This window comes from Hipposideros armiger, unplaced genomic scaffold, assembly GCF_001890085.2.
Source record: "Hipposideros armiger isolate ML-2016 unplaced genomic scaffold, ASM189008v1 scaffold_141, whole genome shotgun sequence".
Lineage (NCBI taxonomy): Eukaryota > Metazoa > Chordata > Mammalia > Chiroptera > Hipposideridae > Hipposideros > Hipposideros armiger.
The window spans coordinates 224,787-237,886 of record NW_017731491.1 but is presented as its reverse complement, the minus strand read 5'-3'; the positions used below and the strand labels follow the sequence as shown (position 1 = coordinate 237,886).

General features: G+C 47.3%; 1 protein-coding gene across 3 annotated transcripts in view; it reads left to right on the top strand.

The window, feature by feature from the left end:
• The window catches only part of SSH2 (slingshot protein phosphatase 2), a 245,517-nt gene extending 235,540 nt beyond the window's left edge, over positions 1-9,977 (top strand). For all 3 annotated transcript variants that reach the window (XM_019650419.1, XM_019650421.1, XM_019650420.1), the window contains 2 exons: positions 23-857; positions 3,029-9,977. In XM_019650419.1, coding sequence (XP_019505964.1) covers positions 23-857; positions 3,029-5,104 — 2,911 coding nt within the window. In that variant the 3' untranslated portion in view covers positions 5,105-9,977. The remainder of the gene's footprint in view (positions 1-22; positions 858-3,028) is intronic.
• The last annotated feature ends 3,123 nt before the right edge of the window (positions 9,978-13,100 follow it).

Sequence of the window (13,100 nt, the reverse complement as noted above, 5' to 3'; positions counted from 1 at the left end):
CTCTTGTGTATGTCCTCCACAGCAAACAGCGGCATAACAAGCTCTGGAGATCTCATTCAGATAGCGACCTCTCAGACCACCACGAACCCATCTGCAAACCAGGGCTAGAACTCAACAAGAAGGAGATCACCACCTCAGCGGACCAGATTGCCGAGGTGAAGACCATGGAGAGTCACCCACCCATACCTCCCGTCTTCGTGGAACATGTAGTCCCACAAGATGAAAATCAGAAAGGCCTATGTACCAAAGAAAGAATGATCTGCTTGGAGTTTACTTCCAGGGAATTTCATGCTGGACAGATCGAAGATGAATTAAACCTAAATGACATCAATGGATGCACATCAGGGTGTTGTCTCAGTGAATCAAAATTCCCTCTTGACAACTGCCATGCATCCAAAGCCTTAATCCAACCTGGACAGGCCCCAGAAATGGCCAACAAGTTTCCAGACTTAACAGTCGAAGATTTGGAGACAGACGCACTGAAAGCAGACATGACCGTCCACTTACTGCCTATGGAAGAATTGACATCTCGCCTGAAAGACCTCCCCATGTCCCCTGATCCTGAGTCACCGAGCCCCCAACCCAGTTGCCAGGCTGACGTCTCAGATTTCAGTACAGATCGCATTGATTTTTTTAGTGCCCTAGAGAAGTTTGTAGAGCTTTCTCAAGAAACCCGGTCACGATCTTTTTCCCATTCAAGGATGGAGGAACTGGGTGGAGGAAGGAGTGAGAGCTGTCGATTGTCGGTGATAGAAGTAGCCCCTTCTGAAGTGACAGCTGACGATCAGAGAAGCACCTCTTTGAGTAATACGCCTCATGTATCTGAAGAATCTTCAATAGATGAGGAACAGTCAAAGGTAAAAACTATCTTTCTAGTTCTCCACCTAATGAAGCTCTCTTCAAAGACAAAATATTTGGGATTCAGCTGTGTCTACTTTATTTTTGATGTTGCTGAAGATTTAGGAAGGCAGCATGGGAGAGAGATTTTCCTTGAAAACTTAGAGTTTGAATATTATTTTAAATCAGTTGCCTTTTGAGGAATTTATCTTTCCAGGTTTTTGGTGTCATTGGAAGCACTTCTGAGAAGGGATGAGGGAAGAAGGGATTAGCCAAAACAAATGTCTTAGCTGAACAAGGAGAGGTCCCCTCCTTGGGCCTCAGCAGTTCAGATCAAATCTCACCAGCCGTGAAATGCTGCCTGAGGGAGACTTGTGTGTCTCTGAGAAGCTGGATTTGTTTGGAAAAGTCTTTCTTCTCAGAAAATTCAGATACTAGACAGTGTAAACAATTGTTGGGGTAGCGCCTGATTCCCATGCTGAGTTCTTGCTATTAATGTTTCAGAGTTGCCCCTTATCTCAGACCCTGCATTATTCAAGAATTGAGGAATGGTTTGGGGAAATGATTTGCGAGCAGACAGAACCCGAAGATTCTTCTCAGTGGTATATGAGCTCTTAAGAGCTTCCTCAGACCAGGGAAAGGATTACTGTGTATCATCATTTCTAAGACTCACACTTTTTCTCATTTTGACACTTCTGAAATTGGGATGCATTTTAATCAATATAATGTATCAATATAATACAGTAGTTGGGAAGTAAATGGTGACAGATTTACTCTAACATACCAAACCTTACTTAATGAATTCAGTGGAGATGAGTAGATTCTTGACATCTCCTGATGTCTTATCTACTTATATTTACCACCTTGTCCATTACTCATCTGCTCTCTCTCTCTCTCCTTAACTCTACAGGGCAGTCATTGCCTCTGCTTCTGTCTTCTTCTCTTCCCCCAAAGTCTATGCCTCTGTTTCGTTTCTACTGGGAAACCTGAATGCTTTAGCTCTCCTTTGGCCCAATCGGTGTAGCAGCTCTGACAGAAATAGCTCGTTTGCAAGTCCCTGGTCATATGAGAGCACTCCCTCCACAGCCCATCCACACACTAGGCCCGCTGTGGCTTCTCTCCCAGTCTTGGCAAGTTTGCCTCTGCCTAACATCCTGGCAGATTTCTCCCAAAGGTATAACTGACCTTGTCAGTTTGTACCAGCTCTGACTCTCTTTTGAAGGGGAAAGACCAGAACAATTCCTAGGGAAATATTGCACTTTGAAGGTTTATAAAAATCTTACCAAAGTAGGCTGATGGTCATACTGATGTCACTTTAAGAAGTGTCCAAGGGCCGTTTCCAGACTTTGAAATTCTTATTTCTTTATGATAGGACTTGTTTTCCCATTGGCCAGTTTTCTCTGACCTTGTCCTAAATCCATCTGGGAATTCGTAACTGGGAGAAGAGTAAAATGGCAGAGTCACGGTTTCTCAGTTCGCCCAGGCACATGGCAGCATAAGCCAAGTAAACCTTTCCCAGCAGGAGCCCTGGGAAACTTGTAAATTGTGTAATCAGGCACAGGGCCCTCATGTGCTGCTAGGAGAAGAGGTGGGAGGGCATGGATGCAAGCTGCCAAGGGGAGAGGAGAGAGCAGTGTCTCCAAATCAGACATCAGATGATAGCCTCATCCATCTTGCCCTGTCTAAAACACTGGGCATGGCTAAGGGGGCCACCAAGCCCTTACTGCGACTCTTCCCTTCAAACTAGGTTAGAATCTGGCTGGAAGCTGATAGGCCAGAGAGGAAAGGTCTCATTTACCCCCATTATGGCCAAAATTCTGAAGGTTCATGGTCTTAGGAAAATTAGGAGCCTCTGAGGCTGATTGCTGTTCATTTTTGGAGCGAGATATTAGGTTGGAATCCTATTTGAGTAAACAGAACAGAAAGTTCAGTAGACAGTGATACAGCCTGTAACTAATTTTGTATCTCTGCCTTTGATGAATGTCTTTTTCTTGTATGACAAAACAGATAGACTCCAGTCCTAGGCAGAAGATGGTCCCAGACACTCCATGATTTGTGTCCTCATAGCCAGAAGGTTCTGGATCAGAGGATTAGTAAGCAAAGCAAAGAAAATATATATTAGTAAGCAAAAAAAGGCATTTTCAATTAGACTATAATTTGCCATAACCATCTCACTATTGTCTCTTCTCAGGCAATCTCGGAACTGGTCAGCCCAGACATCTTCATACAATCTCATTCAGAAAATGCAATCTCAGTCAAAGAAATCGTCACTGAGATTGAATCTATCAGTCAAGGAGTTGGACAGATTCAACTGAAAGGAGACATTCTGTCTAACCCATGCCATACACCAAAGAAGAACGCCGCCCATGAGATGCCCCTTGAGGGGGCCCAGGCCCTGGAGGACAGACCTGGAAACGAGCAGAATGGGGGTTCCTGCACAGCCCAGCCGGAACTAGTCAAAGACTCAGGGAAGTGGGACCCAGAAGGCTGCCTAACTGCACACTCGTCCACCACAGACTTGGAAGAAGAGGAACCAGCTGAGGGCGAACAAGAGCTCTGGGGCCCAGGGGTGCACCCAGGTGCCAAGTGGTGCCCTGGGTCCGTGAGGCGGGCCACCTTGGAGTTTGAAGAGCGCTTGCGGCAGGAGCAAGAGCACCACGGCGCCACCCCCACATGTACCTCAGTGCCCGCTCGCAAGAATTCCAAGAACGATTCCTCTGTGGCGGACCTAGCACCAAAAGGGAAGAGTGATGAAGCCACCCTAGAACATGCCTTTGTCCCCAAGGAAGCAGAGATGAACAAGGGCAAAGGGAAATGCGGTGGGTCTGAGGCTGGCTCACTGCCCCACTGTGAGCAGGATGCCGTCGTCACTCCAGCGCCCGCGCTGCCGGAGTTTCAGGCCTTGCCAGCTCCCCAGGGCTGCCCAGGGCCAGATCCTAGGACAGAGCAAGAAGGGGTCCTGAAGGTGCAGAGGACTGTGGTTTCATGCCAGGGACCCGAGACACAGGCATTTCCTCTTCCTGTTTCCAAGAAGATAGAAATCATTGAGTATACCCATACGGTGACATCAGCTGACCTCACTGGGCCAGAGGGTGAAACGGCCACCGGTGAGGAGCAAGGACTGAGGAAAGTGAAAGTGGAAAAGTCCCTCACTGTCCTCTGTGCACTGGATGAAAATCTGAACAGGACGCTGGGCCCCGACCACCTTTCTCTGCACCCCAAAGTGCTACCTCTGCCTCCCTCTTCATCTCCTGAGCACAGCAGGCCCGCTCACCAGACCTCCGCCATGAGCAGCCCTGGAGCTGGGGGTTGTGGCCCATCCACAGCCCGGGACACAGCAGCGCCTTTTGTCAGCCACACGACTCACGTACCGTCCGCCAACTTGGATTACCTGCATCCGCAGGCCGTGGTCCACCTGGAAGGTGTCACCGAGCAAAGTAGCACCACAGACGGCGAGCCCCCTACGGAGCAGGGTGGCCAGGAAGCAAATCAGGAGGGTCCCCTCTCCAGTGACCGTGAAGTGTCAGATAAGGGCTCCCAGCCAAGTAGCGAAGACCCAAGTTTAACTAGCAAACTTGGTGACAACATTGGGAAGTTACAAGAAAAACCGGACCCGTCACCTGTAGCCTGTAGCCTCCCACACGGCTCTAGTGGTGACAGTGTAAAGGGCTCCCGTGTGGTGAAGGAGCACGCTAAAGAAATGGAGTCCCGAGCCGTGTGCCAGGGAGGGCTCAGCAAGCCACCCCAAATGCGGCGCTCCACCTCCCTCGCCAAGTTAGGTTACTTGGACCTCTGTAAAGACTGTTTACTGGAGAGGGAGCCCATTTCCTCGGAGTCCCCTCATCTCAAACTGCTTCAGCCCTTCATCAGAACGGACTCCGGCATGCATGCCATGGAGGCCCACGAGCCCCCAGAAAACCCAGATGCCCCCCAGGACCCAGAGCCCACCAAGTATTTTATAGAGCAACTTAAAACAACAGAGTGTGTCGTGCAGAGCAAGCCCGTAGAGAGGCCCCTCGCACAGTATGCCAAAGAATTTGGTTACAGTCAGCAGTGTTTGCTCCCCAAGGCAGGACCTGAATTGACTACTAGCTCTGAAGGAGGCCTTCCTCTCCTACAGACCCGGGGGCCGCAGTACGCAGGCCCAGCTCCAGGGCTGGCTTGGGCTCCCCTCCATCAGCAGCACAGCAGAACTCACCCCCTGAGGAGGCTGAAAAAGGCAAATGATAAAAAGCGGACAACCAACCCCTTCTATAATACCATGTGATTCTGAGCCTACACATGTGACTTTCTAAAAGAAATGTTTGTAAAAGGGGCAGGTGTAATATGTAAGGAACATGCACTTTATTGGTTAGTTTTATAATATTTTGGTCATTTTACTGTTCCTGGCGCATGCAGGGTTTGGGTTTTTTTTTTTCTCTGTGTGTGTGAGAGCGAGATTGATTTGGACGGCAAGACCATTTTATCATTTTTTTTTATTTTTAGAAAATTCAAACCTCAAAAAATACTCATTTTCGTAGAACACCTTTATCAAAGGCACATTGCTGTTTTTCAGGCAACTGCCACCTGCTTCTCTCCTTTCGCCCTCTGAGAGAAAAGGTGAGCTTGCTTGCTTAAGAAAGGAAAGCAGCCGGGAACGGTGGGGAAGAAGCCGGAAATTGGAAATGCTCCCCTGGGCCCCGTGTGTGGAGGGTATGCTCGGCAGACCTGATGCATCAGGTGGGCTGATGGGCAGCTGGACTGGATGTCAGCGTGCTCTTGGTCCTCAGCTCCGGCCCATGGGAATTCCTGAAGTGGACAAGTTCTGCTCTGCTTGCCGGGGAGGTTGGGGAGGGAGGGTGTGGAGGTTACAGAATCCATTTCTTGTACTCCAGAGTGGATCATTACAGAAAGGCGTTATAATGGCCGGCTTTGTAAACTTACCAAGCAAATATATTTTTTCCCAAGCAAATAATTTTTTTATTAAATTAAAAGCAAACCCCCAACAAAACCCACGAGGTCCTCTGTAGAGGAAAGCATAAGAAGGAGGAGGTGAAGTCGGAGGTGGGGAGGCTGCTGCCCAATCTTAGGATCCTTGGGCTGCACACAGGTGGTGGTCCTGGCCCCCTGCCGGAAATGGGCTCTGCAGCTCCTCCCAGCTCAGGTCCAATAGCCACAAGTTTGAAAAACAGCAATTGAAAGTCAGTGTGTTCTTGTAAAATGAATACATATGTAGGGTTTTAACCCTTTCGTTACTTGAATAATTCTGTGGGCCTTTTGAGTTTAATGGCCATATTTTTTTCAATTTGTTTTTTCCCCCTTCATGCTGTTTCTCCCAGTGCTGCCTATTTTTTTTTAATTTCATAGATGATATTTGATTGTTACATTACATATGTATAACCTCCATTGAATGCAAAGTTTTCTTTTTGATATTATCACTGTTAACACTTGACATAAGTTTTTTTTCCCCTTTTCCTGGAAGATTTGTCATTTCTCTAGTTTATACACAGTATTTATGTACATAATGTCACTTTCTTACAGTGTTTTGTTGATGTCATAGGGCCTTTTTGATTTATTCTTTTTAAGGAGTAAAGCTGCAACTGGAAAACACAGACACCACAGAAATAAAACTGATGGGCGTTGGTAGGAATCTGCAGAGTATATTGACAGTGGTTGTAATTGTTTAAATGGAGACTCCTAATTGCCAGCTCCTGCCAAATTATGCGTTATTAGTAACTTCCTCCCCAGAGAAACCCCTAAAGGTTCCCATTAGATCACAGTTTGACTGAAGGCTGATTTTTCTTTGAGACTGAAGCCTCAGAACCTTGTTTGTGGGCAGCAGAACCACAGCAGGGTGTGTGTGAGTGCTCCTGCTGCTCAGGCTTGCGAGGCTGCAGGGAGGCCTCAGCCCAGGGCAGGCGCCCTGCGTGACTCCAGCTAGGATGCTGTTGCTTTGCTGCTATTGTGGAGATCCTTACCACAGGAGCACCTGCCACAAACAAGCCTCTTTCTGCTCCTTTCCGAAAACATATTTAGCCTGGAATGAAACACCCTCTGCAAGTCATCAAAGCTGAAGAGGTTTGCAAACTTGCTTCCCGTCTGCTTTGATTGACGTCCACGTTGCTGAGAGATTGACCGAGTACAGACTCGAGATGTAGGTTTTTGGTTCATCACTGAAAGGAAAAGAGAGGTGCACAGATTGTCAAGGTGATGCCAGAGGCCATTGTTTGGTGGGGGCAGGCGGTAAGGAGGGTGGCCCAAAAGAGAGAGAGAGGGGCTGAGGCCACTCAGAGGGGCTGTGAATCTAGTTGCCATGTGGAAGCCGTGGCTGGGTCGGACATCACTGCCAGGAGGCAAACTGGACAAAACCCTCCTGCTCTAAGTGTCTTCGTGGTGTAGTAATTATATGTACCTGTGCTGTCCCTAAGTAGTTTCCTTAAATGTTCAAATGTATCATCCACCCAGCTTTGTGGTTCCAGGACATTTAATGTGTTCTAACGTGTTTTGTTAGGTGGTGTGTACCAGTGTGAGGAAGCTTGCAGGACACAGTTATGCGTTTCCAGGGTTCGTCCACCTAAGCTGGCCTGTCTTGTTGAGGCAACTGCACTACCACTATGATGGGGAAAGGACAGAGAATTGTGGCAGGGGTGGGGACAGGAGGGTGTGCATGGAGGTTAAGAGAATGATGTCCCTTGAGATGGTGACATCCCTCACATTGAGGCGTACAAGCAGGATAGTCAGGACTGTACTGTTCTCTCTTCTCCCCGCTACTGTGTGCACGACTCAGTGCGTTCGGTAACCAAGACGGGGGGATCCTGCTAATGCTGTGAAGAACAAAAACGTCTTAAAGAATAGAGGAAATGTTCTTGCTCTGCCTTTTTTTTAACATTTAATTTACCTGCCTAAATAAACATCCTCTCTACAGGGTCTGTAATTCAGTCATGCCATGGGGTTTTGCCAGTTCTCTCAAACTCCCACCACTGGGTGTTCTTATATTAATTTATGCAGCTGAGCAGTGTCCAGGGAAAGAACATGATGAGCTATCAAGGACTTTGCAGACTTCTCTTCAAGCTTGCTGATAATCTCGGGTGACCCATTTCCCTCTTCTGTTCATGGAAAACCCAGCCCTGGAACAGCAGTTCTGGTAGATCGAGAGCTGAGGAGGAGAAGTCCTGACCTCTTGTCCAGTGCCTGTCTTTACCTGTATTTTGAAAAACACCATAGTCTGACTCTCAGTTGCTCTGAAGGAATGTGTGAGTGTGTGTGTGTGTGTAAAAAGTAACATTTTGGTGCATGGGGTAAAAGCCCCAGGAGCACAGGTTTGGGGCTGCAGTCGGGGTGATTACCTGGTCAGTAGGAAGGAGAGAAAGCCCCACCCTTTCTTGGATTAGAAACACTTAGGAGTAGTGTGTAGCACAGTAGACGTGTAGTATTGTAGTGCAGTGATATTCATCTCTCCTCGTTTCGGTTGCCTTTCAGATTCTGAATGTTTGGGATCATTACTAGCATCTCAGCCTCTTCCGGCTCCTTATCGAGCATTATCCTGGTTCTATCCCTTTATCCCAACTGTATTTCCTCTTTCTCGTTTGGGAATTTACCAAGAGCTCCAAAGACAGCCTGAGGATGCCAACCCAGGCTCTGAGGTCCCCTCCTGCTAATGGGCCCCAGACAGATGCTGTTGGATAGACCTGAAGCTTCTGAGACGTGGCAGCTCGCAGAAATCTTCACCTGGTCCACCTGAGGATTTCAGTTCGCAAGTGATCTAGGCATGTTTGGTAAAGATGTTTTTGTGGGAGTTGTGTTTTTTTTTAAGAAGCATTATGCAAAAAGGGTCACTTTTAAGGGCATTTTAAAATTTTTAAATAAAGCCATCCTTTGGCTTTTTTGAACAGGTGTTTGTGGATACTTCGTTTACATTGTATGAGTATTAAAACATGCATCATCTTGACAGCAGCTCAGCCGCCTCCTCCAGGCCCCCAGACCTGGCTGTCCTGGGCGGCCTCACACAGCAAGGCCGTGGTGGTCAGCTCTCATGGGTAAGCGGGGAAAGCCTGGAGCTGGCTTCCATCTGTGTCCTGCACTCCCATCTGACACTCTGTATGGAAATAGTCGTCATTTCTTCAGTGGTTGTGTGTCTTATAGTGATGGTTGTCATGGTGAATGGCTAGTGTCGTTTTTTGGGGGGGTTTTTTGCTTTTTGATGGTAGGTGAGGTGACATTTTCGCTCTTTTAGCACCAATCCAACTTAACAGGATCTTGGACTTTGTTTTCCCTTCCAAACTAAAAGAACAAGGCATGTATTAGGCATAAATGTATTTGCTGCCCGACCCCCATATTAGGAAAAAGACTGCCACCAAAGCAGGAAGCTGCACACTCCTAACCCTCCCCCCAGGGCGTGAGGTTCCTGATGCCACGGAGAGCTACTGTACCTGTCCAGCCTGGAAGTGGAGGGTGACTAGGCCTGGCTCCTGCTGTGAAAAGAGAACTAGACTCATGTTCTCAGTGCCCCCAGAGATCTAGGACAGGATTTCTAAACTGGAATCATCCCTCATGGGCTGGACAATGCCCCAAGGGGTATATGACTAATGCTACCATCTGTGTCCTCATCTTGACCCTGGTGGCAGCATCCTGTCTACACACATGGAGCTAAGGCCCAGGGCTTGACTCAAGCTGATGACCTAACCTGAAAATTGGGTAACTGGCCCTGAAATGTTCCCTAATCGATCAGCCCACAAACAATTGTTTGGTTTTTATGTTTTACTGGATTTTGGTTTGCTTGGTATAGCTTAAGGTGCCTTTTAATTTTTTTTTCTTTCTACATTATTTTGTGGGACTTGTTCTAAATGTGGAAAACAAGTCCAAAAGACTCTCCCATTGACTGTTACCTTTACCCCAGGCCACCCCAAACTTTTATTCTCACATTTTATTAAAGCAGGTGCTCCCTGGAATCTCTGGGACCTTTTTGAGGCATTTGAAGCAGAATATAAAGAGTGGTCTCATCCCCTTCCTTAATCTTCCTGGTGGTTGGGATGTTCCACTTGTATCATAGATTTTTTTTATTACTGATGTGCTCCGCTGTTTTTAAATGTGAACTTGTGCGCAAATGTGCAGATTCAATGTTCTTGTTACAGACTGAATAAATTTTTATTTTGAAGATGAAACACGTGTACTTGATTGAGTGCAACAAAGAGGGGTGGGTGCTGGAGAAGGTGGAGGGATTGGAAGGGAACGCTGATAAACTTAAAGCACTTCTCAGTGACTGGTCTCCATCAAGCACACCCGTAAGAGAGAGCTGAGCTCTGGGAAAAAAATATATAACTTTCTGCCTCCCACAAAATTAAGACTGGGTGGGAAATAGGATCACTGAAGTTTATTTCAGACATTGTGGCTCCAATCAAGTGACCAAGCTGGGAACTTGCCTAGCCAAAGAGGCTCTTGCCAAAGCCACCACCTGAATGTTAGAATGAATAAGCAAAGGGACCAAAATTCCTCTGCCATCTGTGGTGCAGAGTGACTGCTCTGGGACAGCTGCTGTGACCTGCCCCAGCAGGGACTGGATTTCTTGGGTGGGTGACCTCTCTGGACATTGGTGAGAGCTCACAAGACACCTCAGATCACTCAAATGTCTCTAGAAATGGGGCGTGACTTTTCAAAGAAGTAAAAGCTTGAACCCTCTCCCATCGTTAGAAGAATCTGATGTCAAGGGTGGAGGAAGGGAGATAGGGCAGTTCTCTAAAACAGGCTAGGGGTGGAAGGAGAGGTTCCCCACTTCTCCCACCCCTTCACAGATCCATCATGAGATATTTAGTGGTGCCATTCATTACATACAAGGCAGCACTACTGTGTTGGGAAAGCTCATTTTCCAGTTTCCAAATTGCTAGCAAAATTTGCTGGTTTCCAGAGGAAACACTGACTTGAGCTGAAATTGTTGGCCTGCTTCATTCAAAATCGTCCGTATCAAGTGAGAGGGGCACACTGCTGGTCTCTGGCTGCATGGTGGTCTCAGAGTGCAGAATGATAAAGGCAAGATCATTTCACAACATATTCTAGGGGTGCCCAGAGTCCCTAACCAATCTAGTAAGTTTAGTCTTGGCTTTCTAGCCAAAGGAAATAGACCAAATCATATCTAAGCTGCCAGGCCACCTCTTCCAGAAAATGGCTTTATGAAAGATGAAATTCATGCCTATCTTCTACTTACTGCAGTTCGGAGCGCAGCTAACAGTTCAAATGGGTAATAAGAGAAAACACCAAGCCCAAGCGGCTTCTTCCCCTGATTGGTTCTTTGAACCTTGGCCCACTCACCGCTCCTCTAGACCTCGGCAGCCAGAAGGCTAGAGGGCAGGGCTGAGCCACACGCCAGGCCCAAGCAATACCTATGAATCCTGGCTCCTGTACCTGGAGAACAACCTCCTTTCCCAGATAATGGAACTGAAGACAGGGTGGGTTGAAAGGTTCTTGCCTCCTAGTCCCAGACCCTTCCCTTTAGAATGGAGTGCCTAGCTCTCTTTAAAAAGGAGGGAAGGAGAGGGGAAAGAAAAGATGCGCTTTCAGCATAGAAGGCAGCATGTCGGATTCCTTTTCTACCAAGTGGTACAGGGTTAGAAAGCACCTGACCCAGCTGTCTTCTTACAGCCCAGAGAGCTGCAAAAAGAGGGTGACTGAGCCAGGACTTGAACTCCAGTTTTCTAATAGTCCAGGTATTCTTTCCTACGAGCCACAAAGCGTAAGTCAACACTTGTGAGATAAAGTGGCACTGTCTTTCAAGGAGAGGCAGAAATGCATGGTGCTGAAAAACATGGACCTGGACACCAGACCCCTTGAGTAAGAATCTCAGCTATACCAACTACCAGTTGATTGATTGGTAAACTGCTCGACCGCTTTGTTGCTTCATCTGTAAAATAGGGATACTAATAATACCCACCTCAAAAGACTGTTATCTGAATAGAATTAATATGTGTTAAGCCCTTAAAACCGTGCCTGGCACATACGAGGTCGCACAATTAAGTTCGTGAACTCATCCTAGAAAAAGTGCTACATACCTCATTGCTGAATATCACTATGGTCACCTTTGAAGTACTCCCCTTGGGAAGCTATGCACCAAAGCCAGTGCCTAGTCCACTCTTCAAAGCACTTTTGGAACTCTTTCTGGAATGGCCATCAGAGCCGTTGTCGTATTAACCCTTGATGTTTTGAATGTCATCACAATGTCTTCCTTTCAGTATTTCCTTTATCTTCTGGTTAAGAAAGAAGTCATTGGGGGCCAGAACAGGTGAGTAGGGAGGGAGTTCCAATACAGTTATTTGTTTACTGGCTAAAAACTCCCTCACAGGCAGTGCCGTGTGAGCTGGTGCATTGTTGTGATGCAAGAGCCATGAATTGTTGGCGAAAATTTCAGGTCATCTAACTTTTTCATGCAGCCTTTTCAGCACTTTCAAATAGTAAACTTGGTTAACTGTCCGGTTGGTACAAATTCAAAATGAATAATCCCTCTGATATAAAAAAAAAGTTAGCAACATCAGTGCATCTAGTTCGCAAACTTAATTTTCAGACCTCGTAAGTGTGAGCTCTTGTTACTAAGGAGCAACTTGGTCACTCAGGTCTTTTCCTCCTAATCATGTGCCTGGAATCTTTAATAGAACATGTACCCTTAAGGCCCCTCATACCATGAATTATTTCTGGAGCAGCAGTAACGGTTTCTGATTCTGTTCCCCTACCAGCTGCTGAATACTTAGAAACAAAGGAGCCTTGTGGGTGCCTTCAAGGTTCCCACCACCTTCCCTCCCCTTTCCTCCAGTGCTGATCTCTGCCCTGGGGAAGGCTGTGTTCCATTGATTCCCGGCTGTGCCCTGGAGAGTGGGAAGGAAACTGGCCCCATGCTGCCCTCCCCGGCCTTATGTTCCAAAGGAAGAGAGATCCAGGCAGGGGGCGGGCAGTGGTAGACTGCAGCTACAGAGACGAGTTGTTCTTCACTGGCTTTATTTTTATCAGGTTTCTTTTTATCTCCTCCTTAACCTTGGTCATACTCAGATCCGTGGGTCCTGAGGGGAGTGAAATTAGGCGAGGTCTTCCCTGGAACAGAGTCTGACACCTATTCAAACAAGGCCCAGAAGACTTTAGGAGTTAGGCTGGGCATCTAAAATTTGATCGGCCAAATACCTGTGCCAGCAGCTTCCCTTTGAACAAGGGGGTCAAGGTGGGTTCACTTATCTCCTCCAGCGCATCTTCAGGGACCTCAGCGCAAGGGATCCGGGCTTGAGTCTCGCAGCTCCGGCCCCATGGGCCGG